Here is a 25,676-nt window from a genome sequence, read left to right as displayed (position 1 = left end):
TTTATGCAGCACCTTTGTGCGGAACCTCTTCAGTGGACCCGTATGCGCGACGGACGTTCGGAGGAGCCTCTTATTTTTTCCTTTTTCCATTTTGCGCTTTGTAAAAATACAAAAAAGAAAAGATTTAAATGACAATTTTTGCTTCAACAGTTCAAAGTTTTTACTCACTTTTTTTCCCGTGCCCCTTTAAAACATGCTATGGTGTTTTAAAAGGAAAAAAAAAAAAAAAAAAAAAAAAAAAAAAGACCGCCTTTTATATACGCGAGTGCGTTCATATAATTCCAAGAAGTTAATGCCCTTGCTGACCAATAAACCCTTCATAATGTGAATTAAAAATTTAAGCACACATACGCGGCGGTAGAGCATTAGAACCATTTGGTTGGCATTCCCCTCATTGGTGGGAAAATAGGTTTTTTGTGTAATGCCTTGCCCATGTAGCTGACTTTGTCAAAAAAAAATAAAATAAAAATAGGCAAACCGTTGTAGAACCCGATTAAACGTTCCAACCAGTCCTTTATGCGCTCGGTCCTGGGGGATGCAGAAATTTCATTTCCTTGGAGCTATTTAGTGGTGGGTAAACAAAGTTAAAAGGTGATAAAATCTGTTAAGTTCGTAAAAATTGTGAAAACTTGTAAAATTCGGAAAATATACAGAAGTTGCACGAACGTTTAAAGCAGTATATGCGCATTTGAAAAAATGAAGTATAAAAGAATCAATTAGGGGAAAAATATAAACATCGAGAGTCATTTATCACCACATTTGTGCAGAAAAAAAGAAATTACCAAAAGTTTCATACACGCGATAACAATAACAATAACAATAAAAACTAAAATATACTATGGCAATGTAAACGGTTCAAAAAAATGCCTTAAAAAAAAAAAAAAGGAATAAATGAAAAAAAGAATGAATAAATGGATGGAGCATTTTTCCGGAAAATGTCCAACGTAGGCACAACTTCATATCTATATGTACACATTTCATGCAGGTGAAAAAAAAAAAAAAAAAAAAAAAACTAGACAACTGTGCAGTTAAAAATGGACACACACGAGCGTAGAAAAATACAACCCAGTTGGCACACACAACTAATAACCGTCACAACTGCGCCGCAAAGTACCCACTTAAAACAGGTACAAGCACAAAAGCAACAAGATCAGGAAAATGAAACTGTTGATGGAGTTAAAAATGCCGTAGGAGCAGTATATTCCATCTCCTTCAAAGTTGTCCTTACACTCACACACAATTTTCTTGTCTATAAGAGTACATGTTGCGTTCACATCACAACCACCGTTGTTGTTGTTACAGTCAAGGGTATCATCCCTAACGCAGTTCATCACATTATCAATTTTGACGTCGCTAAATCCGGGTAGACATCTGCAGACTTCCTCTCCATCTATGACATAGCAGTTGGAGTTTAATGGGCACTTTTTATGTTCACATACATTATTTTTCTGAAGGAAGTTCAGGGCGAATTCTTTCATGTTGGCACTTTTGTGTGTAACTTGTACTGGGTATACCATCTTAGTCTTTCTGTCAATTTCGACTTTAAAAAATTTGGCAGAGGATTTTCGAAGTAACTGAATTATGTCTTCCTTCATTTTGCAATTTAAGTTCATTCCTGATTGTGCAGATTCAACCATTTTCTCCAAAGATGCAGATTCCAAATTAAAATTCATGGACTTTAATACGTTCAAAAGTTCATTGATCAAATCTGATGTTTCTTGCATAATTATATAATTAATGAGTTCAAAATCGGCTAAATAATCATTTAAATCAAATGAATCGTCATTAATAAAATGTTCATTAATTCTTTCAAATAAATCTTCTAACATATTTATCACAAAATCTTCAATACTTGCATTATTTCTTGCTAATCCTTTTTTCACCTTTTCCCTGGCTTTACTTAATTTGGGGTCATCCAAATTTGAGCATTTCTTAAAAAGTTCTGGTAAATGTTTAATGTATTTATTTTCACACTCTCGGGATATTTTTTCTCTGAACAATAAAATATTTTTTAACATTTTCAAATCATATTCTCCAATCATTTTTCTTTTATTCGTTTCTCCATCATCTTCATCAACTAATTTGACACTGTACTTATCCAAAATGTTGTAATCTCCTGCCAGCAGTCCTTGAACATTTTCCATTTCATCAACAATTTTCAGAATTTTCTTTAAAGATGCTTCATCTACTTTATTTCCATTTTCATCATTTTGGTTGCTATTCTCATCAGATTTGCCGCTACCATTGTCTGCATTTTCTATGGAGTTCTTATCATTTGAATCGCTGCCATTTTCGTTCTTCTTGTCATTACCGTCATTTCGGGGGACATCCTTTCCATTCTTATTAGAAATGTTATCATCATTGTCATTCACGTTGTTGTTGTTTCCCCCAATGAATATAGGCACATTGTTGTCATTTCCGTTTCCTTTATTTCCATTGTTTCCGTTTATCCTGTTGTCATTATTGTTGGGGGGGGAGACGTTTCCCTCAGCTCCGCATGTACAGCTCAGCAATCCGAAGAGGAAGAAAATTATTACTTGCGCGTTTTTCTTCATTGTTGCTTCAGTTTTTATGATACAAGGCGACAACACGTAATGGGTAAAATATAGTACGGACTTTTATTTTAGGGGTAAAATATTGAGAATTTTTTTTTTTTTTTTTTTTGCTACTGTATCGAATTCGCAAGGGTAGCGAGCTGAGCACGGTAAATGTACAAATGTTTACATACAATAATAATGTAGGCGGTGTTCTACAAAAGGGCCCAATAATCGTAGGTTGGTTCCTCCTTGGGAAAATTCAAAATACGAAAAAGGTCAAACTTAAAGAATAAAAACGTATACCTATGTAAAATATATATAAACTCATCTATATAATATATGTGTACATATACATACGCAACAAATGTAAACATTCAGAATAATGATGCTCACTACAAAATGAAGTAAACAAAACAGAAAAAAAATGCTTAAATATTTTAATTATTTTTTATATTAAAAAAAAAAAAAAAACATCATTTCAATTCAAGGAGAATGGAAACGTTTAGTTTGTAATCTCATTATTTATTTTTTTTTGTAAAATAAATAAAATTATTCATTGCCTCTTATTATTCTCAACTTGAAGGGGCAGTAGGAGAACGAGGAGGATGATTAAGAATATTAGAGCCTGTAAAAATAAATCCACTTGCCGCTTGCCAAGCAAATGCAAAAGGCTTAAGGCTACCACGTAAAAATTGCTTAAATAAATATGCATATAATACTATTTGTGGCGTGTTATCATATGATACATATATTGCTATATAGTAGGAACGCCTCTTTTCCTATTTTTTTCTGGGAATTTATCACTCATTCGCTCTTTTCCTTTCGCATATGCCACTGGCTGCCCCGCATGCAATGCAAAAAAATATATTTATTCCAAATATCTGCGCGTGGTCATACCAACGCATATTTAATCTCCCTTATGTAACGCAATCATGATTAAACAACCCTTCATTGATATGCTAATATAATGTAACACAGTATTGCAACTGTTGTAAAGCCACGCTCGCGTTATTATTATTTTACACCCCTTGACATATATGATCATTCTTGCCTTCTGAGCGTGCATCATAAAATTCCGTGCAACATCACCATGTGGTTTCCAAAAATAAGAAGGCAAAGCTCAATTGTAAAAACCATTAATTTTTATCATTTTGGGTTTATCCCCCGTTTTGTGTGATTTTTTATACCCCCTTTTTTTTATATTATTTTTTTCCCCTCCTTTTCTGCACAAATTGGCGCCACGTTGAAATTTTATTTTTTTTTGCGTCCCTAATTTGTTAAAATGAAGGCGTGGCACATCTGTAAAGCTGAAAGGGCAATAAATTAAAGTGCCTAATTGTGAACACTCGCAAAAACACGTACATCACAAAATGTGAATTTTTTTTTTTTTTTCCCGATGGAATAACGTTGTTTGCGCCTTTGTGCCTTTTCACAGTCGTAACATTAATAACACTCTTGAAAAGAATGAAAAGAGAAGACAAAAAGTTGTTAAAAATGGTTTACATTTATGAAAGGAAAAGGTGACTCATATTTTTTCCCCTTAAAAATGTTACAAAGTGGGGTTACCCCAGAAAAAGGTATGAACAAATGATACGTAAACATTTTTAAAGCGTACTTTATGCTATCCTTTATTACAGCCCGTTGACACATACGAAATGATGGCAGCAATGTTTATGTAACCGATGTATGATTAATGACACAGGGATAAATACACATGCATCAAGTGGTTCGTTTCATCTCCCATTTTATCTCTTTCACGATAAAATTATAATTTTTTTTTTTTTCCCCACAATGCGCAAGTTCTGTTCACCCCGCTTGGTTAGAATGATACATTAAAATGTCATTCTTGCATGGCGATAAGCCATGTGTAGCTTTACTTGACCATCTGCACGTGTAACATAAATAGCGTTTGAGTGCCGCGAAAAGGGGACCAACTGACTCGCCCCCTTTTCCTGCATTTTTACCTCAGAACTGAAATTCATCAAGTCGAAAGTAACCATTTTGAGTAAATGCTATCTCAGGAGGGGGGGAATCACGAATTTCCTGAGCAGTGCCGTATCATTTTTTTCTTTTCTTAACGATCCAATGGTTCAACCGTCTGAACGAATCGTATTAGTACCCGTGCCTACCGCTTCTATGTACGCGCCCACAAACTTCCTACCTCAGGGAACCTCATTCGCGCCTCCCCACAAGTATAATATGTGCTGTGTAAATGCCTTTACGGGAAGGTGTGTTAAGTATATACGAGAAAAAAGGTGTAAATCACTCCATTACCTAAACTCTAACTTGCACCCCTCTAATCTACAAAATGTAGCACACTTCCTTTTATGCCATTTCGGGAAATATATTTTTCCCCCCAAAAAATGCACACCTCAAAGTTGGTAAAACTTCGCCTAGATTAAAGGCTACTTATGTGATATAGGTCCCATTTGTACATTGACCCGATCCACGTACCTTGTGTGCGCGTTTAATTTCGGCCCATATGCATGTTCAAGGGGAACCCCTCAACGTGCCGCTGCTTCTTTGATTACCCTTTTCGGGAATTTTTAAAACGATTGAAAGGAATTTGAATTTTTCATTTTTCATGGTGGACAATGAAATGCGCATATGGGTAGGGATACGTGCACCTGGCATCGCGCCGAGACGGTTCCGTGTGTACGTTAAAGGGATACCCCTTTTTTTGCGCCCAAAATAGGATTCCATTTATTCAAACTAAGATATGGCTTTTCCATCTGCTCGCACTCCCAATTGTTTGCAATTGCGTTCTAATTCTTTTTAAGATAGCTCACCGGAAGGTGCAAAGCGGCGTAGGCAGACCTGCACGTGTGCACACCTGAGTCAGACGTAGATACCTTTGGAAGGTGAACAATGGTTAATTGACTCGGGCAGCGTTCCTACCACGCCTGACATTTTAACGTCCCATCCATTTTATGCTTATCTCCCACCCTGATTTGAATATTCAAAAAGAAAAAAAAAAAAAAAAAAAAAAAAGGACAGGGCATAAGTCTGCACAATGAACTTCTTTCGGGCACTTTCCCTGCTGCTCATTTTCTTGGCGAAAGAAAGCAAGTCCAGCCAAGGTTCCTCCCATGATGGTGAATATCCAATTTTCATTAGCAACATACTGATAAACAACGTCTCTTTTACTTTTCATAGAGATCGATATGATTACGAATTAGAAGCGAGTGAACACCTGACCGAAATTATCCTAAGTCCACTATTAAACATTTGGGAAAATTACATATATAAAAAGACCTCCCCAGAAGACGAACTCATTTTTAATGGAAACCCATCTGGATACTTAGACAATGAAGAAAATGTCGTTCTGGATGATTTGTACCTAGAAACTTATCACATTTATGTTAACAAGAAAAAGGTGTATTTGACTGATTTACCTTACAGGATCCACTTCTCAAATGAGGGACAAAAGGAACTAGCCATTTGTTATGAAAGTCAAAAGGCGTATAAAATTAAAATAAAAAATAATAACGCTAATAACAATTTCTACCTAAGCGATGTCACTCTAATTAGTCAGCCATCCTCTACAAGTTTATTACTTGACAGAGAATTCAAAAGTTACATTTATTTTTATAGTACCAAAGTTGCTAGCAATGTTGAAGGGCTAAACATTCAGGCGAGCTGCCATAACAGCCAAATGTACATAAACAATAATTTGCTTAAAAAGGACGCCTTTTTTTTTCCATTGAATAAGGACACTTATAACAACATTTTGGTGATCGAGTGTAGGCAGCAGAGGCTACACGAAAAAGAACAACCCCTCCGAAAAAATAAAAATACCATTTCGGAAAATTTTATCAAACGGAAATTTCAGGAAGGCGTCCTGCATAGCAGACAGAAGGGAGAAAAACAAATTAGCTTCTTAGACCAAGTGAAGGGAAACTACCGCAAGCTGGTTGGTCATACAAGTTCGCTCAAAGAAGACGATAAAAGTATATCTACTTATCAATCCAACTGGCGCAAAAGGGTAACGACCCTTTTGGGTGAATCAAATTATAACCCCCTTGAAAAAAAAAACCATATGATTAAAAAAATTTTCAGAAAATTTTACTTCTTTAACATCTATTATCATGTACATATAGATGTACCAAATTATATATACAACCTCACGGATGGAAATGTGTGCCCTTTTGATCCAAGAGGGAGCGTGGGAACCACTGGGGAATACCTCTGCAATAACTTCCACAAAAACATCTCCTTCTACGCAGATGTGAGTAACAAATTATTTGCCTTCATAACGGTAGACAGAAAAAAAGGGACACACAGATTTATTAACAAAGTTTTAAATACACCTATACAATACTCAGAAAATGTTTATCTCTTTCTAGAAACGTATTACGATAAGAAGGTCGTAAAAATTAGGTTTAAAAAGGGGACCTCCTTCTTTTCCTTCCTAATGCTGATAGTCCTAACCCTGGTGGCTATTTTCGCATGTATTTTGGCCCTCTTTTGCCGCAAAATTAGTTACTGTGCAAAGGGAAGGAAATACGCTGGCTGAAAAGTGTGGTTCCACGGATCGTTCATACCTTTTTTCAACTGCCAGAAGGTACTTTATCAGACCTTTCGGCTACATTTACGCAGTGTACATGATGCATTCCTGCTTACGAACACACGCCACGTAATCGCAAAAATGATATTTTCCCCAAAATTGTTCACTCTTTACTTTATACCTCCGCGCGAACTCCCCTCTGAGGAATTAGGGGCCCTTTTCAAATGTGCCCAAAAAGCTCTGAAAAAGGGAAAGAAACATATGACACATGCTAATTATGCCAGTTACACATTACTCATCTGCAAACAAGCAATCGCACGGTGTGATAATTCTTTGACTCCTTCCCATTTTACATTTATGCAATCGTGCAGCTTGTTAATCCTGTTGGCCAGACAAATTTTCTCCTTGTTCGTTTTTATGTCTTCACAAATGGAGTGTATAAAATCTAGTGATTTTTCCACTTCCCGTTTCTACGAGGAGGGAACGTCCACGCACACGTGCATCGCTATGTGTCATGCGTCATTGCCCCGTTCGGTGTGCATGCAAGGAAGGCCATTTACTCCTACTGCATGTTTGTGCCTACATCTTAGTGCCCTCTCCCCCTCAACGTCCACGCCTTGGCATACTCTTGTTACACGAAAACTGATCACAATTCCTACTTACAAAAAGAACTTTTTTCCGTTCAACTTCCTCAAAATAGCTATTCTTCTCATTTTTAATTTTTGCAATGATCTCCTTCTGGGTGTTTATAAGCACGTCGGCTGTCTGCAATCGGGGAACGGGATCGCACACGGACATCCGCATGAATTCACGTGCCAGCGCAGATACCCACAGTCACGTGAGCTCATCTGTAGCACTTCGCCAAACTTGCGGATTTTATTCCACCCGGCCGACTCGCCTTACGTATAACTTCTGCTCAGTGTCTAAAAAGGCCTTCAGAAAAAAATTTAACTTTTCATTTTTCTCCTCATCCTTTGTGCTCTGAGGGAGACGTCAAAAGGAAGGGGCAGGCAGTTTACTAATTTTACGCCACATCAACTGTGTCATTTTCCCTTTTGTCATTCACTATGCACAGCGCGTTCACCTGGTTATTTGCCAGCAGGCTGGTCATGGAACTCTCCTTCGAGTCAGCAAATTTTCCAATCGAATGTGAAGAAGAAGCTTCGTCTTTCCTAATCGACTCACTCAATTTTTTAATTTTTTCCTTTAATAAATTATTTTCATTATACAGTTTTTTTATATAATTAGCATTTTTTACCATCTGTTCATTTGCATTATTTTCCTTCTGATTGGTATTCTCCCTTTTTGATATTTTGCTTTTCAGATTTTCTATAACTTTTAGCTTATCCAAATGGTTGTTTTTGTACTTTGAGAGTTGATCCTCCAGTTCTGACACTGCGTTTTTTTTTTCTCTTACTTCATTTTGTAACATCTGTATAGTGTTGTCTCTTTCGCTTATCATATGTTTGCACTCGTCGTTCTGTTTCATCAGATTGTGTAGCTCACTGGTGGTGTCTCTCCCTTGTGCTGTGCTCTTATTTCCCCTTCGTTTAATCCTCACGTTAACAATTTTGCTCAAATTCAAGTAGTACACATTTTTGTAGAATTCCCCATGGTGCGTCAACTCGGTGATGAAAAAGGTAAAATAAGTTTTCGTGTTTTCAAATATAAGTCTAATGAGCAATTCGAAAAGATGCAAGTGGAAGATCATGTCCTTTTTTTTTAGCTTCTTAAAAGGTGTTATTACCCCTGTTGAATCTGTTTTTTCCTTCGTGCTAGTTTTCTCAGGGGGATCGTCCTCTTTGGGTGCTCCATTCACTGGGGTGGTAGTAGTAGTAGTAGTACTCCCACGTTGGTGGCACACTTCGGTTGTACTTTCACCCTGTATGCTTCCCAGCGGAATGTCGGCTCTCTTTACACATCGCACCCCTTTTCTGTGACTCACAAAGTGAAGCATTTTCTTCTTCAATTTGAAGGCCCTCTGACATCCCTTCGCGTTATTAAAGGGAAACACAAAATTGGAGTAATCACTAACACCTCTCACCGATTTTAAAATCTTCTTATTGAACAAAAATAGTAAAGCCTTTTCATTATTAATGTTATGGAAAATATTACCCCTCTGAATGTTGCAAAGGGGAAAATTAACCAAGTACACACAACTGTCCCTGCCGTCCATCCTAATTTTGTATTTAAAGACAAAGCACACATTAGTGATTCCCTTCTTTGACCGAGTGAAAACTTTTCTGCACTTTTTTATTATACGTTTAAGGCATATGGTTAAATGTTCGCCATTTTGTATTGGCCTTTTTATGGGCAATTCTTTGCAACATTGGGGATTCCCAAAATTGGGGTTGTCAAAAGATTTTTTTATAAAACATCTGTGGCAAAAAGGGGGCGTCTTCCCACAGCCTTTCCTTCCGCTTGTGCGATTTTTATCCTCACTAAAACTTTTTTTTAACATATCAATTATTTTACTATTTCTGTAAACCCATGACGAAATTGATATTTTCATATCTGCAAGAGGGAACAAATTTATGTATTGTCTTAAAGGGACGGAAGAAATAATCTTCATTTTTGTGAAGCGAATTTGTAAAAATAAATCCCTTCCTTTTTGCAGCTTCACCTTCTTCACTATTCGTGCTGACAATCCAATCGTATATATCCAAAATGAGTCCTTTTTTTTTTTTTAAGCATTCCTCAACATTGGCGCTTTCGATGTAGTCCTTCCGCCTTCTCTTCGTGTAACATGTGTCACGGCAACCTTTGTGTGATTCCTTCTCCTTCATCGTCTTCTTTATTTCTCCCTCCGATGATGTTACTTCCTCTTTTTCATTAGTGACACCACTGGGCGTTTCCTCCTTTTCCAACACATTTCCGCTGTCTACAAATGGTAACCTTTTGAGTTTTTTTTTTCTTCTCTGCTTGGGATAAAGGCATTGTGATTCGCTCCATTACGTGGTAGCATGTGTACACGCATAAATGACGACCAGCGCAGCATCGCAACGCCTATGTTTTTTATTACCCCTTAGGTATCTCCTATACAGGTGTCCATAGAAAAAGACATTTTTCTCCCTCTTCTTCGTGTCTACCCCTTAGGAAAATTAAATCCGCAAATTTCAAATGAAAAATCACCAATAGGGGAAAAAAAAAAGGTACGCATGATGCCATGCACATATAAAGGCATGGATCCATTAAAAAAATAGTCGACTAAAGGAGGAAGGTTTAAGTTTAAAGGCATTTGCTTGCATAACTGCAGCCCTTTCTGGAGGGATACTCCAAAAATACACCTATACGCAGTGCGAGTGACGCACTTTCGTAAACCTCCAGTAGGGCACCTACTTATATGTACCAACGTGAAAGCCTCTTATCCACCGTAACAAATTAGTAGCGTTACCTGCATTTATGATCGTCGTGTTTTGGCCATTTCTCACATTGCGGAGTATTCTGTTCAGAAGTTTTTTATAAGTACCTGAATTTTTAGCGCAACAACTTTTTCGACTCACATATTGGTGAGAACCACTTTGAGATGAATTTTCACTCCTCTCTTCCTGTGTAACTTCTCCACGTTGAAGAGTAGCTTCATCGAGCTGTCTTCTTTCAAGCTTCTCCCCCTTCTTCCCCCCTTTGCGCTTATCCTTGGTCTTATTTAGTATGTAACTTATGTTCCATTTTTTTTTTACTAAATTATTTTTCGTTTTACAGTTGTGCAAAACGTACTTGACCACTACCCCCTTTGTGAACTTCCTTTTAGTAGGAATGAGTCTCTTTACGACATCCTTCTTAACCTTTGCTTCGTTTTCTGTTTTGCAAATGTATAAAAAAATGTCTATTTTGTGGCCCATCTTTTTCTTTTCTTTTATCCCTTTGGGTGCACTCCTCAAGGTTGCGTTTATTTGGATAACTTGATCAAAAGGGGGCGAAAATAAAATGTATCGACGCTCAAAAAGGATGGTTCAAAAATGTGGTAAAAAAAAGGTTCCATAATTTTACTAAACTGTAGGAAATTTTACACATAATGGGGCGAAGCTGCATAGAGTTCGCCTACCCCTGTGCCATTTGGCTAGTCACGCACGAGGGAAATAAGCACAAAAGGCGCCTTATTGTAAACATGCATATATGCGCATATAACTATATGCTTTTACCCCTATGGTGACTTAAGCGCGATATGCATTCATTGCGGCACCGAAGAAGCAAAACTGAAAACGGGAAAGAGATCACCAACGGGGGAATAGACCAATTTTCTTTCCACAAATACACACATGAGCATATGTATAGGTTCACCTGTCTGCGTATTTTTCTCCCATTTGTGTACCAATTTTTCGGCCTCCTTTGGACACAAAAATAGACAAATAAATTATTTCAAAATGTTACTTGGATAATTTCATATAATGCTTAAAGGAGTTAGCAAAAAGGACAAAAAAAAAAATTTCAAATGTGACAAGTCAAAAAAAAAAAAAAAAAACGCCTCGCGGATTACTCAGCGTACTAGGGAGTAATGACTGCCGTTCACTTTATGCCAAAGATTTCACCCATAAATAACCTCTGCTCATCATTATAGTCAGACAAAAAGGCGAAGACGTCATTTTTCTTCCTATCCACTATTTCCTTCAAACAAATATTCTTACTATGTAACGAAAAAACAAATTTGTATAACTGTCCCGCGTCAAAATTGTCCAGCAAAACTAACCCCCGTTTTTTCAGGCATTCAAAAAAATGCTGATTTTGAAAATTGTATTTGTAAAAAATATAACACAGAGATGACAACGTGAATGTGTCTTCCACTCTGTTCAAATTTGACAAAATTTTCTGATAAAAAATGTCACATATTCTTGTGTCACTTAATTCTAAATTGTGGAAACAACTCAGGATGTTGTTCATGTCTCGTACGTTCAGTTCGTACATAACATTTGGCAAATAATTCATCATTTTTTTGAAAAAATAGTTATAGTTATTTTTTTTCAATCTTGCACTTAAAATGTTTAAAATAATCACAAAGGAAACTCCGTTCATCTGTGGAATTTGACCCTCAATATGTTTCACGCTTGACGCGTAAACCCCTACAGGGGGGAAGCGAAAGAAAATTACGTAACATAAAAATGGGTGAAATGAGGACGAACAATGGTGCAGCCGTTATACACACGCGTAGAATCAACTTAGCATCATCAACATGGTAGGCACTTTCGTCTGCGCAATTCCTCCCCGCGAAACTCACCTGTGTCCTTGTTGTACAAATGGAAGGACTGAAGAATTAGGGAAAAATCGTTAGGGCGAAGCAGGTGGAGACTTCTCTTAACCCGCATGCTGTATATCTGCCAAAAGGACAATTTCTTCTCCATTTTGGGATTCCTACCCTTGGAAGGGGCATTTTTTACAACATCGGCATTGCTGTACATTAAGTGATTATTATCCACAGCATTGTCTGGGTTAACTTCCACCTCATCCTCCAACTCTCTCACCTTCTTCTCCTCGCTACTTATATATTTTTTTATTTTCAAATTTGCATATCCCTCGTTATTGTTATCACCTGAGGAGGAGATGCCTTTGATAAGCTCCACTGCCGTGTCCCTTAACTTGTTAACGTCCCCAAAGAGTAAAACATTTTCATACTTATGATTTATTTTTTTTAAAACAAAATTTTTATTCTTAAAAGCGCTATCGCTACTTCCGCTGTAAATTGGCATGCATAACCGTCTTCCAACTCCTCCACCTAGTCGCTGCCTACAGAACCGGATCATGCTTCTACCGTCAAACGGCGACTTATGGGTAACTGTCAAAAGGGGTAAATACACACGGGCGGTGAAAAACTTGGTGAGGAGGTCATGATCTTTTCAAGCCGCATAATTACATAATTCACATTTTAATCATTCCCCATTTAGCATTAACACGCACGTGCTTTCCCGTGTAGAGGTCCACAGTCACTACTTCAGATGTGCACACGTAAACCCCCGTTTTGCGTAATGGCTCATACACCTTTGGCGGGTCTGTTTCACCCCCAAATGAGGGAAATCAATTTTACGATAGCATAAACGTGGAGACTTCTCCCCATAGGTAGGTTTCCCAGTTTGCCAATTCGCAGCGAAGGAAAAAAAATATCATCATTCACAGAAAGGTATATAAGCGAAGTCTGGCCAAATATTTAAAGCACCAAAGAGGAGGCGAAAAAGAAAGTGATTATATAGGGGTAACAATAAAGGATGAGCCATACTTGCACATGCGCGAATATACGTATCACCGGTGCATTTTTTATCCACGCGACACTGATAAATTGTTGCACTCGCAAAAACGCAGCAGCAAAAATTATGCACCAGAAGGAACAAATTAAAAGAAGGAAAAGATCTAACCATTGGGACGTGAACCCAGTGAAATGATGAATTACTAACCTGGTGGGTCAAGCGGCCGGGGAGTGAGCAGATAAAATGAACACTGAATTGAACCCCATCTGTCGAACCCTGGGGGTGAAGTAAACAGGCGCATAAATGAGGGAACGCCTCCTCCCCCAATTGGGCCAAAAATAAAGCGCACAAGGTGAAGAAACATTCTACTACGCTACTAACTGCGAATCCTCACCAAAACGGCGCAAAAGCACAAAATGCAAAATGACAAAAACTGAGTGGTAAAAGATCCCAAAGCAGTGCCCCCCCAAAAAACAAGCTATCACATAAATGTAACCTAATTAAACGTCCTTCTTGTCCTTACACATGAGCGAATTTCCCCCCCTACGTAGCGCAAAAAAGAAAGAGAAAAACACATTGATGCGGAAGCAAAATGGAAAATGCGCCAAACCGTAACCCCTATTCCATCTTAAACGTAGAACCAAATTGCAACATAGAAACTGCAAGGAGACAATTTAAAAAGTTGGCTATAATTTACCACCCGGATAAGTTGAAGTATCACCAAAATAGGGAACGCAAAGAGGTGGAGGGGAATGCAGAAAATGGGACCGATCCAAGCATTGCTGTGGGAATTACCCCAATAAGGGAACAAAACGAAGGGGATAAAAAAGCGGACAAAAATACCGCCAAAAAAGACAATGTCGATTTTGTCACCCTGGTCTGGGCATATGAACAAATTTTGAAAGACATCCAACGTGGCAGTAAATCCGAAAAGTATGAAAACGCCCTGAACATCAAAAAGGTGGACCTGCAATATATTACCGAAGAGAATGCGTACATTTATTTTTGTCGGTGCGGGGACTTTTTTCTGTTCTCGGAAAATTTATATTGCGAATACTACGTCATCTATGCATGCCAGAGTTGTTCCTGCTCGGTTTATCTAACTCCCTAATACGTTAACGCGTACTGGACGGCACGATATTTCATCTGAATAGTATGAACACACTTAAATGGTGAAATGAAATCGCTTCGTCGAAAATACGGAACAGGGGGGAAAGAATAACCCCAATGTTATCATAACTTGGGATCCCCTCCCGTTGCATGTATATCCAAGAGGGAAATTATTTTATTTAACCCTTCAGCCCTTCTTTTGTAGATTAGCCTTTGCTGCTCCGCACTGTTTAAAAGGTGAAAGCTGAAAATAGCCAAAACGGGGACCAACCTATGCGCCCCCCTTTTTTAACCTTTTAACGATTTGCCCCTGCTTATTACACCTTAATGGTGGCTGCTTTGACATGGTGGGAAGATTTTTAATTTCATCCTATCCCAACAAATCCCTTGTCCATTTTTTTTTTTTTTTGTCCATTTTTGATCATGCATCTGTAATTACGATGGTTCGTTACACATTTGCAATTTTTAACATTTTTTAAAAGTCTAATTTAAAAAAAAAAAAAGTCCAAAAGGAAAAACAATTAACACTACCATATGGCACATAACAAATTTAAAAAAAAAGAAAAAAAATGACAAATATTCGCATATAACTTTTAATTAATAATTCGAGTCGATGTTCAAATTCTGTGCCATTTCTGTGGAAGCCTTCGTTACAATAGTGTGGGCTTCGTACCTGCGCCAAAAGGAGGAAGGGGTAAAAAAAAAATGGGCATAAAAAGGAAATATATATACAAAATACAATATATGCAAAGAATTCGGCCTAATGTGAAATAATTGCCCGCTTTGCCTTTTTTCATTCTTGCGCGTAAGGTCCGTAGCGCGGTATGCGCATATAATAGTATATACGCATGACACAGAAACTGCACTCACATTCGGTCCATGCATTTGGCTAAACAGATTTGCTCATTCTTCCCCATTTGCTCAGAAAATTTCTGACCGAAGCATTTCTCGAAACACGTTTTTCGCACTTGCTAATAGGGAAAAAAAAAAGGCGCATTAAAAAAATATATATTTCTTCGTCACTATACACGTGGAAAAAAAAAAGACAAACTTGGCATATTGTATACGCTTCTCCAAATTGGTTGAGAAGAAACCAAAAAATGCACCCTCATGTGGGGTGAAGGAAATAAAGAATTACATTGTTCAGTATCTGATATATCATCATCCCCAGGGCGTTTTGGGCGTCTTCCATGCTGCGTTGGCTGTCCATTCTTCCACTTCGTTTTGGCTTTAAAAATGGTTGATATGGAGAGGCAATAAAAAAAAAAAAAGAAACAAATACTTTACGGCGAAAAAATATGCCCGAAATAAAGAAGTTTTAAAGAGGATTAAAAAATATATTCTTTAAAGTTGCGTTTTTCTTCATTATGCTTTCGAGGTGGCATGCTTGGGGAACATTTCAACTGGTAAATGTTTTTCCTGCAAGAACGTGAAGCTGAAGCGGGTCATGTAAATTCTCTCACCAAGGCAAGTGAGAAATGGTCTTCTTCAGTAGAACTAAATTTAACCTTCAACGGAGGCAAACATGATTTCGCGTGAAAGGAGGAACAAACTGAAAAATCAAAATGCTACTTGCAGAAAAAGCCCAGTCGTACAATCTTGGGTCAAAACGCGCTGGTACCAAGCGAGCCACGCTGCTTTACACATAGGTATATTCCCCAATTAAGTGTTCGATTTGTTCGGCTTAATACCTCGTATGATTTAAAAAAAAAATTTAATAAAAACCCATTCCCAGGAAAATGAACAAAACGGCAACTACATATATTAGCAGCAAAAAGAAGCTCATAAAAAAAAAGCATAAAGTGCCATCAACAGGGGAATTAATAATTTGAATAAAAACGCCTCATTTTAAGGAGACGAAAATTAAAAAGGAAAAATGGTAAGGCACAAATGTTACACAGATATCACGTTAGCGACAAGTTAAAATGCAAAGGGCAATTTGAATAAAGCTTAATAGGTAAAATAAAAAAAGAATAAACGAAAAGGTGTATTCCAGAATTGCGGCATTTGTGTTTATTTATGCTCGTTTGTTTTCATTTTGTTTTTTTCCCTATGCAGTTTTACTACCTTTTTTTTTTTTTTTAATTTATTTTTCATCCCTCTTTGATATTACCCCTTTCGTGTAAACTGCTAAATTCAGAGGCAAACTGCGAATATTTTTACTGCAAATGGGTAAGCAAATACACATAGTATGCAAAATTTGGCCATTTCTGCCGCATTCACAAATGGATACTTAGCATATTTGAAGGAAGGCTAACATGTAAATGTACCATCAAGTTTTACGTTTTCATTTATTTACATTCTTTTGCCCATTTTACAAAATGACGTCGAAGTTTCAAAATTGCAAGATTGTTGTGTAACCACATTTTCTTCTTTTTTTTGTGTGTGTGGTTTCATTTAATTTCCGCCCCCTCACCTACATGTTACAAGAAATATCGTTAATATATTAAAAAAGAAAATAATGCAAAGTAAATGTAAAAATAAAATATACAGCTTAGCAAGAAATGTGTATATATTTTTTTTTGTAATAATCCACTTGAATTCTCTTCTCCTCTTTGGCGTTTCGACAGTTGTAAGTTTGTCCATGTGGGTAGACGTGTATATATGGACGTGCATTATGTATATATGTGCTTCCCCGCAGGGAGACATCTATAAGCACGACAGTAGGAGACCGGCCAAGAAGAACCCACTGTGCGGTAGATAAAGTCCAGATATAACGAAACCAACTTAACGTCTCTCCCTTTTTTTGTAGATTCACAAAAAAGATGAAAACAGAATAAACTTTCAAAAGACTTTTTACGGTATGAAAACAAAAGGGAAAAAGTGAATTATAGCATAAAAGAAAAAAATGAATACCACGTGTAAACACAAATGGCTGTCTGTTTATCCAATTTTTTTCTTTCCCCCCTCCACCTCCAACAGTCAAACCGATAATCAAAAAAAGTGACATATTTAAAAATTGCGTATTGAATAAAAAGTTACATGGAACAAACTTTTCCCTATTCACGAAAAAAAGACATAAGGAAGCCTTAGCCGTAAGTAGAAATTCCTCCCCCTTGAGGAGTGTCCCATTGTGGGGGCATGTCTCGCAATGTAGATTATTCCCAAGTGGCGAATTTATCAGTTAATGCATTTTTTCATCCCATCGAAATGATGTGTACTCCTTGCAAGTGAATTTATCCCTTCTTCTTGTGCCCACTTTATGCAGCTCCGAAAATATCGAATGACTGGACCCTCGACAGCCAGGAGGCACCACGGATTAGATGGAAGAAAGCGAATAAACAAAGTCACCATGATGCCACATAAGGAAATAAAGCTCCCCGCAAGGAGGTAAGGAAAAAACCACAAATTTTAACCAAAAAAAAGTTCGAAACAACGCTCACTTTAAATAACTTCAACATTTCTTAAATGATTCAAAGATACATTCGAGTTTTTTCCCATATTGCCTATTTTTTTTCCTATTTTCCTGCCTTTTGAATTGCCCTATTTCAAACGTAAAGATGCATGATATTGGGAAAAATGGACAACTGGAATGCACGCAAAATATCAAAGTCAGGTGTTAAAACGCATAGAAAGCAGAGAGTGAATTTACTAAGGAAGCGAATTTACTTCGAAGAAGAAGATCGTTTTGTAAAACTAAGAGTCAGTGCAAGAGGATTGAAGACTATAAAAAAATATGGCCTGGGTTACTGCTGTAAAAAATTTAACTTAGACTTAAGCAAGAAGAAGTATGATGCTGGTCGTTCCCCCAGACGGAAGAAAAAGAAAACTGACGAATTAGCATCCGCACAAAATGACGCATTATATCAGAGAGCACCCCAGGTGCATGAAGATGCGACTGAAATTTTGAAAAACCTCAATCTGGACAAGAAGAATAAGTAACAAAATCGTGGCCACGAAATTGGTTCCTAGAATGAATGGGTAGAAATAGTTGTTCCGTAGCAGGTAACGGAAGTTTAATGGCCCCCCTTTTGAAAACAAAAAAATAGGAACATATCGAAGGAGGGGGGAACTTGCAAACAGAAGGGGATACCTATGCGGGCCCCATTTCACGAATCAGTTTGAAGGTGCATCACAAAAATGTGCCTACAAAAAATGGACAATAATTTAATTCAAAATTGGGGCATTTGGTGTAAGCGTCGAAATGGTCGACACGGGCGAATTAAGAATTTGCACACGAAGGGTGCACATATGAGTGCAAGTACCCATATTTTGTTTTACTGGGACGGAAAAAAAGACGCTGCTGCGTTTGCACTACCCACTCAAAGGAAAAAATGCTAGCTATGGCTGCCACAGCTATTCTAACAAGGAGCATTAAAAAGGGGAGGACAAACAAATATCACGACCCCTTTAATAAGTAGTTTTTACGGAAGTTAACGAATCCCATTTGTCATCAAAAAGAAAAAAAAAAAAAAAATTATTAACTGGAGTGTGTGTACCAATGGGCATGTACGTACATACAGGACAGTGCGCATATTTCCTTATGCATGTGCTATGAAGAACAGACGCCCTTTACCCCTACCTCTAGGACAGCCTCTCCGCGAATTCGCCCGGCTTATACCACAGGTCATCATCAGTCTTCCTTAAAGCGCTACACAAATAGACCTTTACAGGTATACCCAACTTTTCCTGAACTTGCTTTATCAATTTTTTTACGTGCATCTTCTCCTCGTCTAAACTCATATTCTTTTTTGTGAGTGCAAATAACGATGAGCCACTTCCACTCATCGTTACAGCATCGAAAATGTTTTGATTCAAGAGGAGGTCCTTCAAACATTTCACCTTATTAAGCAAAATAAACGCAGAGTGTTCCAAGTCGTTTATAAAACTGTTTGTTTGAGATTTCCCGTCCAGCGGCACGAACTGCTTCAAATAACTGCTCTCCGCTTCTTCTACCTGTTTGAGGCTATTACACCTCTCTGTGCTAACTAGGAACTGTTTCAACAAGGTGATAGGGTTATACTGAACTATCTGGTTATAGTCAACATTCTGATAGACCAACTTAGAGGACAATCCTTCGCCTATTTGAAAAATATATATTCTACGCCCCGAAATTGTTGCCTGGGCATCACTTAAATCGATGACATCATTGCCCTTGCCAGTACAGTAGGCAAAACCGGAGCTTCTAAAAAAGGATATGTCACTGCCTATTGTTTTTAAAAATTCGTTCCTTAAATGATTCGTTTTTAAGTATTTGTAATAATATTCTTCCAAGAAGTGAAAAACGGAAGCTCCATTAGACGATCCTCCACCTACCCCACTAAAAATGGGAATGCGCTTCACTATATGAACTAAAAATTTGACGTCATCCCGTATGTCTAGTTCTTCTCTGTATCGTCTCAACACCTTTGCAATTATGTTATCGTCATTTAGTGGGTAATGGTTGTAGTAATACCTCCTGTCTTCGTCTTTCCCTGCTTGGTTCATTTCCTCATTTTTGTTCTCCCCCTCGTACTCTTCCTCCTTCTCTATGGTTAAGAAATCGCCAGACTGACACGGATATAGCAGCTCTGTTAATTTCCTCTGATCATCCTTACTCAAAGCAGTTACAAAAATATCATCGCCTAAATTTATCGTATGCATCAGAGTTGATAATTCATTGTGGGTCTCCTTCCTCTCTTTTAGTCTTAAAAATAAATTAACCTTCGCTGGGGAAAAACATTTAAAATCGTACCACTTGCTTCTATTCAGTTGTTGAATTATTAACTTCATTTTTTTATTGCATATGATGTTTCCCCTTTGGAATGCATCCTCACTATCAGATTGGAGACTACCTCCACCCGATTTGATGTTCATTATGTGCTTCTTCCTGCTGCATTTTGCACGGTTGCACAATTTGGTAGACGACCATACCCTTCCTATAGCATGTTTCTCACTAGCGACGTTGTTACATGGAGTGGAGTGAAGGAAATGCAAAGACACCCCTCTCAACTGCTTGTACCTTTTTCTCACAATTTGCCTTTTATCAGCCAAAACATTTTTTGATTCTACAGTTGTATGAAGCAAACACACCAATAGAAGTAGTACACCTTTCACTTTGAAATAATATTTCATATTCGAGTACGTTCCAGAGGTGGGTTACTCTCCATGTAAGACTTTACTTCGCTCCTTTTTACCACTTGAAAAAAAGAAATTGTTAACCTTTTATAGGTTAGAACTTTGGCATAGGAATTTCTTCGTCACTATGCGTTTATGGGCATTTGGGGGTCCCTTTTTAGGCTCGTCATGGTGTGCTCGCATATGCAAGCATATAATGCGTGTAAATTCGTACGTTTATTTTATTTTTTTCTTTCAATGATGTTTCAAAAATGGTCTCGTTAACATCTTTACATTTTTCAATTTTTTGATGTCATTTCGCTGGCAGGGGAAGGGGGGCTACCTTAACCGTTTCAATATGGCACATAGGTATTCCTTTTTAAGTGCCATTCACATATATACTTTTTTTTTTCTTTTTTTTTACTCACATATGTGGTATGATCATAACCGAGTGAACACCTGGGGAAGTGCCTGAAGGACATGACTGATGACGCTATTAACCTTGCCTGTGATGGGCACGCGAATGCTATGTTCTATTGGAGTGTCGTTAAACGCGTGTGTGAAGTGTGACAGTTTTTACCGTTAAGCGGTGACTTTTTTACTTTCAAGGGGGGAATGCTCATCACCTTGGGGATAGTAACTTTTTTAATTTATTCTAGAATTGGGATCGTATGCACTGTCTGAAGAGCTTCCATTTTTTTCCCTTAAGAATGGAGAATGGCTTAAATGATACCACTTCTGAGAATGCATCAGAGTGGGAAAAAAAGGCAGCTCATTCTGCTACATGTGTGGAATTTTTCTATTGCATTATTTAGTGAAATGGCTACCTTTTAGCATCCCCCTATTATTTTTCCATTGTGAAATGTCAAATATGTTTTGCCCTTTGGGCATAAGTGCTGTAGCGCCATTTTTGTGAGGGAGTACCTACACATGGTGTGTACACCTGGGCAGGGAAAACTGCGGGAGGTGGGGTCTGTATTAGTTCCAAAGCGCTTCAAATGTATGCGCCCCGCACGCATGTATGCTATCGTGGGGGTTATCATACATGCTTTCGTGCATGCCTTCGTGTGTGCTTCGGTGTGTGCTTTTGTGTGTACTCTCATTTGTATACACATTCGTATACACGTTTGTCCTTTTTTTTTTTTTTTGAATAATTTGCGTACCTGTTAAGGAAAGAAACGCTTGTGTCTTTTTCCCGCCTTCTTGCAGGTATGCAAAATTGTGCACAATTTTTTTTTTTTTTTTTTTTTTTCATCACGGGGGTTTAGCGCGCTTGGGAAACTTTTGTCCATGTGAAAATCGCTTCTTAATTATCCGCTTGACTTTTTTTGCAAAATAAAAAAATTACAATTTAAAGTTTGCATCCCCGTATATATGTGCATGCGTAGCGTACCTCTCATTGTCAATTTTACCTGGCTTCCGTTTTTCAACACTGTGGCTTTCTTCTCAACAACCATTCAAATACAAGCAAATACAAGCAAATAAGCAAATTCAAGCGCACTGCATGTATTTAAACATACATTTTGCGCCTGTCAGTTTTCATCCCACATGTGTATCTCCCCACTGCCACGAAATGGGCATGGGGGGTAAACACAATGGCACTGCTGTTCCCTTTTCGCAAGTGACACATATTTTATGCCACTGAAGGGGGAAATAAAAACAAGTCCGTCATCCCCGCCCGGCTGTAAATAGCACTGACAACTGGGGTGTAAATTAGTGCCAATACAAATCATCAATGTGTGAAAATCTTCCACGTTTTGACAGAGTTTGCCATTTGAACATGTTCGACGTTCGAAAATATTTGCTGTTTTAAATTGCCCCCATTTGAAATTGCTTCATATTTGACATTTCTTCACATTTTCCCCCCTTTTAAACGGCCCCGCTATACCCCCGCTGCCATTTGCAATGCATCATCCTGCCAGACAGTTGCATGATGAACAACGCGGGGTCTCACAACCACATGCGCATTAAACTGCCATGGCGATATTTTGAATTCCTCCCTAATTATGAATTATTACGGGGAAGGTGAAACATGTCTGCATGCTTTTTTTCCCCCCCCTTGAGAAGATACTCATACAGATCGTTAAACACATGTGCGTACGCGTATATGGCCTTATTAACTTCGTACAGCTCTTCTTTTCTTTCTTTTTAAAAACTCCCCTTTGGCTTTATTAACATGTTTATATCTTACCCACGCGCACAATTCATTCCTTCCTTTTTTAATTAACCAATCCATTCGTTTTTACCACGACAAGCACATCTCTATTCCCCTATGTACCAGTTCGTTACACGCACAAAATGAAAACCCCAAGTTATACTTCCTCAAATTTGAGCAACAGCAAGGAGGAGGAAAACAGGAGCAGAGCAAAGAGCGGTGCCAAATTGAACAATGCAAAGAAAAAGGAACATAAAAGGGGTACCACCTTGGTGCAAATGCGCAAAGAGGAAACAGACAACAAGCAGGTAAATGAAAAAAAGATGAACCCAAAGGGAATAGCGAAAGGTGAAGGAAACCCCATAGACGCCACCAAAGTAGAAGAAAATATAAAAAAAATTGAAAAATCGATGAACAAATTAGAAGAGATAGAAAAAAAAATCAGCGATGATATTAACGAATGTAACAAATACATCGAAGTTTATGAAAAAGCGAAGACCCTTTTAGACTCCAAAGATTTTGACAGTGATGTAGGCAGGGAAGCGGAAATTGAAGAAATAAAAAAAATACTTAAAAGGTGCTCCGAAAATGTAGACGGCGAAGGCATATTTCTGACGGGTCCCAGTGGGCAAGGCAAAACGTACAGCATATTTTACATCATTAAGGAGATAGAGAAAGAGAAGGAAAAGAACCAGAAGGCGGAAGACAAAAAGAAGAAAAAGGGGAAAGAAAATACACCCATGCATTGTTATAAAAATATCGACGCCTCCTACTTTTATGTTTCTTGCTCAAATAGCCAGAAACCATATGATATCTTTGTAGACATCCTACAACAGATAATAAAGAAGGACAAAAAGTCCATTCTCAGTGACGTTAAGCAGAGGTACAACTTAAATGGCCTGGAGGAGGTGAAAAAAGTGTTCATTAATTATACCAGCAAATTAACCAATTTAAAAATTGTCATTGTGGACGAATTAGACTTCATTGCAACGAAAAATGTACGAGTCGAAATGAAGACAAAAAATGTCCACAAAAATTTTAATGAAGACGTAGTCAAAAATCTCTTCGAATGCGTTCAAACGGAGAACAGTAAAATAATTCTCGTCGGAATTGCCAACAGCTTGGATCTAATAAAAGACTACAAGCACATGAAAATTAACCAGATTATTTACAAACCGTACAATGAGAAGCAATTTATGAGCATAGTGCGAAATAAGTTAAACACCTTGGAGGAAGAATTCGTCACCAAGATTTTCAAAGGAGTGTCCCTAAATATACACGTTCGACAAATTTCTAACCGTAATGGAGACATCAGATCGTGCTTCGATGCCATCCTGAGAGTTTTCTCCGATAAAAAATCCGACCTGGATGAGAGAAAAAGAAATTTAACCAAATTGAAGGAAGAAGTTATGATGAATATAATATTCAGTAGGCAGGAGAAGAGAAACCTCCTTCTCCTCCTGGCCGATCAGGAGGAGGATCACTCGACGGACGCATACAACGGGGACGAAAGCGAATACACGCAAAGTGAACAACCCGACGTGGAGACGCACAAAAGGGGAAAACGGAAGGCGACAAACGAAAAGGAAGACCAGGAAAACAGCGCATACTCCCAAAACAGCCGTACACACGGAATAATTAAAAAGCAAAAGGTACACGTGGGGAATACCTCCAATTCGAATTACCAATCCCGTTCCGACCAGCAAGAGGACAACTTCTTCCTGGAGCAGAATGTAACCCCTCTGCCAAACCTTTACCAATTTGAGCTAGCCAACAAATTCAGCGATAAGGCAAAAAATCTAAAATTCACAGATCAGAAAAATGAATTTTCCATCGGATACGAAACGCTAAAGAAGGAGGTCATCAAAATACAAAACAACAACGAAACGTTGAGTGAAATTTTGATAAGAAAAAATTTCAACGCAAATGATAATGTCTCTTTTTACAGCTTCAGTCAGTGCACACCTAAGAGGTGTTACGAAAGCCCCTTCAAGGTGTTATATAAAAATGACATAGACAGCGAAATGCCCCATTTTAAGGATAAAAAGGAAGTACTACAAAATATAAACGTGGACAAACTACAATCGTTCGATATAATCGTTGACAATCAAATAAAAAGCATCGAAAAGAAATACCACGATTTTGTTGACACTGCAAAGGATAACACTGTAATGATTTCCGACATAAAAAAAATTACAGACAAAATCCCACTAGAAGAACATAAAGATATACTTTTCAAAATTAAGAGCCTCCCGTTAATTCAAAAGTTCTATCTCTACGCTTCATGCAATGTTGTGAATGATACACATTTAAATTCGGAGGATGAAGAAAATAACTGTGAGGAAAAGAAGCAAAGTACAAACCAGTTCATCGAAATTACCTATGCTGATATACAACGAGGTTTTAGAAGCCTCTGCAGCAACCTATCGGAAACCTCCTACATAAGGGACATTCTAGAAGGAAACACTATTGACCAGGCCATTGAACATTTTGAGGAACTTGGCATTCTAACTAATTGTAGAAAGAACCAAAAAATGAAAGAAAGAAAAAGCGTCGTAAAAGTCCCTAAAGGGTTAACTCCCAGATTTGCAAACATGAAGAACAACAAAAATTTTTCATCGCATAGTAAGATGAACACTGTGTATTACTTCAATCTCCCCGTGTGTGTAATTAAGCAAACGCTCAAAGAGATCTCCTCCATACTTTCGAGCTTTGACCGGAGTGCCCCGTTGTAACAAGGGCCAGCAGTTTATATGGTGTACCCCGTACGAAGATGCCACACCGCAGTGTTTTCCTCAAATGAATTGCATAACGTCACAAGGTAAGGTAATTTTCTCCCATTTCTGACCACGCAAATTAAGCAGATTAAACACTACATGTTTGTATCACATATGAGCACTTCACTTTCTGACACTCTTTGAATAATTCGCGGAAACGGAATTTCCAAGTTGTATCTGTCGGTGAATCCACGCGAGTTGGGTTCCTCCGCAAAAGGGGCAACGTTGTTTTAGCGAAATGGAGCCAAAACACAGAAACAAACCTATACATGTAACCATGGGCTCAGTTTATCCGTTCCCTCCTGAGCTATAACTCACACCTGGCAACGACAGTGTATCTTACCCCAGAAAAAAAAATATTTCATTTTACTGTTTTTATTT

The 25,676-nt window shown here is 37.9% G+C and overlaps 9 protein-coding genes across 9 annotated transcripts; 4 read left to right on the top strand and 5 right to left on the bottom strand.

Annotated features, from left to right (window-relative positions):
• Positions 1-1,118: 1,118 nt before the first annotated feature.
• On the bottom strand, positions 1,119-2,555 carry PCOAH_00031550 (surface protein 8; the record flags this gene model as incomplete). The annotated part of the gene is made up of 1 exon (XM_020059955.1): positions 1,119-2,555. One exon carries the CDS (start codon positions 2,553-2,555, stop codon positions 1,119-1,121), a length of 1,437 nt encoding a protein of 478 aa, XP_019915274.1.
• A 2,995-nt stretch (positions 2,556-5,550) lies between these two features.
• On the top strand, positions 5,551-7,053 carry PCOAH_00031540 (Uncharacterized protein; the record flags this gene model as incomplete). The annotated part of the gene is made up of 1 exon (XM_020059954.1): positions 5,551-7,053. The coding sequence occupies one exon, from the start codon at positions 5,551-5,553 to the stop codon at positions 7,051-7,053; it is 1,503 nt and encodes a 500-aa protein (XP_019915371.1).
• Positions 7,054-7,251: 198 nt separating this feature from the next.
• Positions 7,252-10,886, bottom strand: PCOAH_00031530 (Uncharacterized protein; the record flags this gene model as incomplete). Its single annotated transcript, XM_020059953.1, has 8 exons — positions 7,252-7,284; positions 7,398-7,514; positions 7,708-7,809; positions 7,948-8,025; positions 8,129-9,558; positions 9,668-9,962; positions 10,029-10,135; positions 10,439-10,886. The coding sequence occupies 8 exons, from the start codon at positions 10,884-10,886 to the stop codon at positions 7,252-7,254; spliced, it is 2,610 nt and encodes an 869-aa protein (XP_019915383.1).
• Positions 10,887-11,550: 664 nt separating this feature from the next.
• On the bottom strand, positions 11,551-12,779 carry PCOAH_00031520 (Uncharacterized protein; the record flags this gene model as incomplete). Its single annotated transcript, XM_020059952.1, has 2 exons — positions 11,551-12,101; positions 12,257-12,779. The coding sequence occupies 2 exons, from the start codon at positions 12,777-12,779 to the stop codon at positions 11,551-11,553; spliced, it is 1,074 nt and encodes a 357-aa protein (XP_019915484.1).
• A 1,030-nt stretch (positions 12,780-13,809) lies between these two features.
• Positions 13,810-14,328, top strand: PCOAH_00031510 (Uncharacterized protein; the record flags this gene model as incomplete). Its single annotated transcript, XM_020059951.1, has 1 exon — positions 13,810-14,328. One exon carries the CDS (start codon positions 13,810-13,812, stop codon positions 14,326-14,328), a length of 519 nt encoding a protein of 172 aa, XP_019915235.1.
• A 596-nt stretch (positions 14,329-14,924) lies between these two features.
• PCOAH_00031500 (DNA excision repair protein ERCC-5) lies at positions 14,925-15,537 on the bottom strand (the record flags this gene model as incomplete). Its single annotated transcript, XM_020059950.1, has 3 exons — positions 14,925-15,000; positions 15,198-15,298; positions 15,466-15,537. 3 exons carry the CDS (start codon positions 15,535-15,537, stop codon positions 14,925-14,927), a joined length of 249 nt encoding a protein of 82 aa, XP_019915335.1.
• Positions 15,538-16,321: 784 nt separating this feature from the next.
• On the top strand, positions 16,322-18,245 carry PCOAH_00031490 (50S ribosomal subunit protein L28; the record flags this gene model as incomplete). The annotated part of the gene is made up of 5 exons (XM_020059949.1): positions 16,322-16,899; positions 17,080-17,128; positions 17,250-17,362; positions 17,536-17,657; positions 17,828-18,245. 5 exons carry the CDS (start codon positions 16,789-16,791, stop codon positions 18,207-18,209), a joined length of 777 nt encoding a protein of 258 aa, XP_019915273.1.
• Positions 18,246-18,851: 606 nt separating this feature from the next.
• On the bottom strand, positions 18,852-20,381 carry PCOAH_00031480 (4-diphosphocytidyl-2c-methyl-D-erythritol kinase (CMK); the record flags this gene model as incomplete). Its single annotated transcript, XM_020059948.1, has 1 exon — positions 18,852-20,381. The coding sequence occupies one exon, from the start codon at positions 20,379-20,381 to the stop codon at positions 18,852-18,854; it is 1,530 nt and encodes a 509-aa protein (XP_019915517.1).
• Positions 20,382-22,661: 2,280 nt separating this feature from the next.
• Positions 22,662-25,253, top strand: PCOAH_00031470 (Uncharacterized protein; the record flags this gene model as incomplete). Its single annotated transcript, XM_020059947.1, has 1 exon — positions 22,662-25,253. One exon carries the CDS (start codon positions 22,662-22,664, stop codon positions 25,251-25,253), a length of 2,592 nt encoding a protein of 863 aa, XP_019915430.1.
• Positions 25,254-25,676: the final 423 nt, after the last annotated feature.

Source organism: Plasmodium coatneyi, chromosome 10 (genome assembly GCF_001680005.1).
Source record: "Plasmodium coatneyi strain Hackeri chromosome 10, complete sequence".
Taxonomy (NCBI): Eukaryota; Apicomplexa; class Aconoidasida; order Haemosporida; family Plasmodiidae; genus Plasmodium; species Plasmodium coatneyi.
This window is presented reverse-complemented; position numbering and strand designations above follow the sequence as displayed.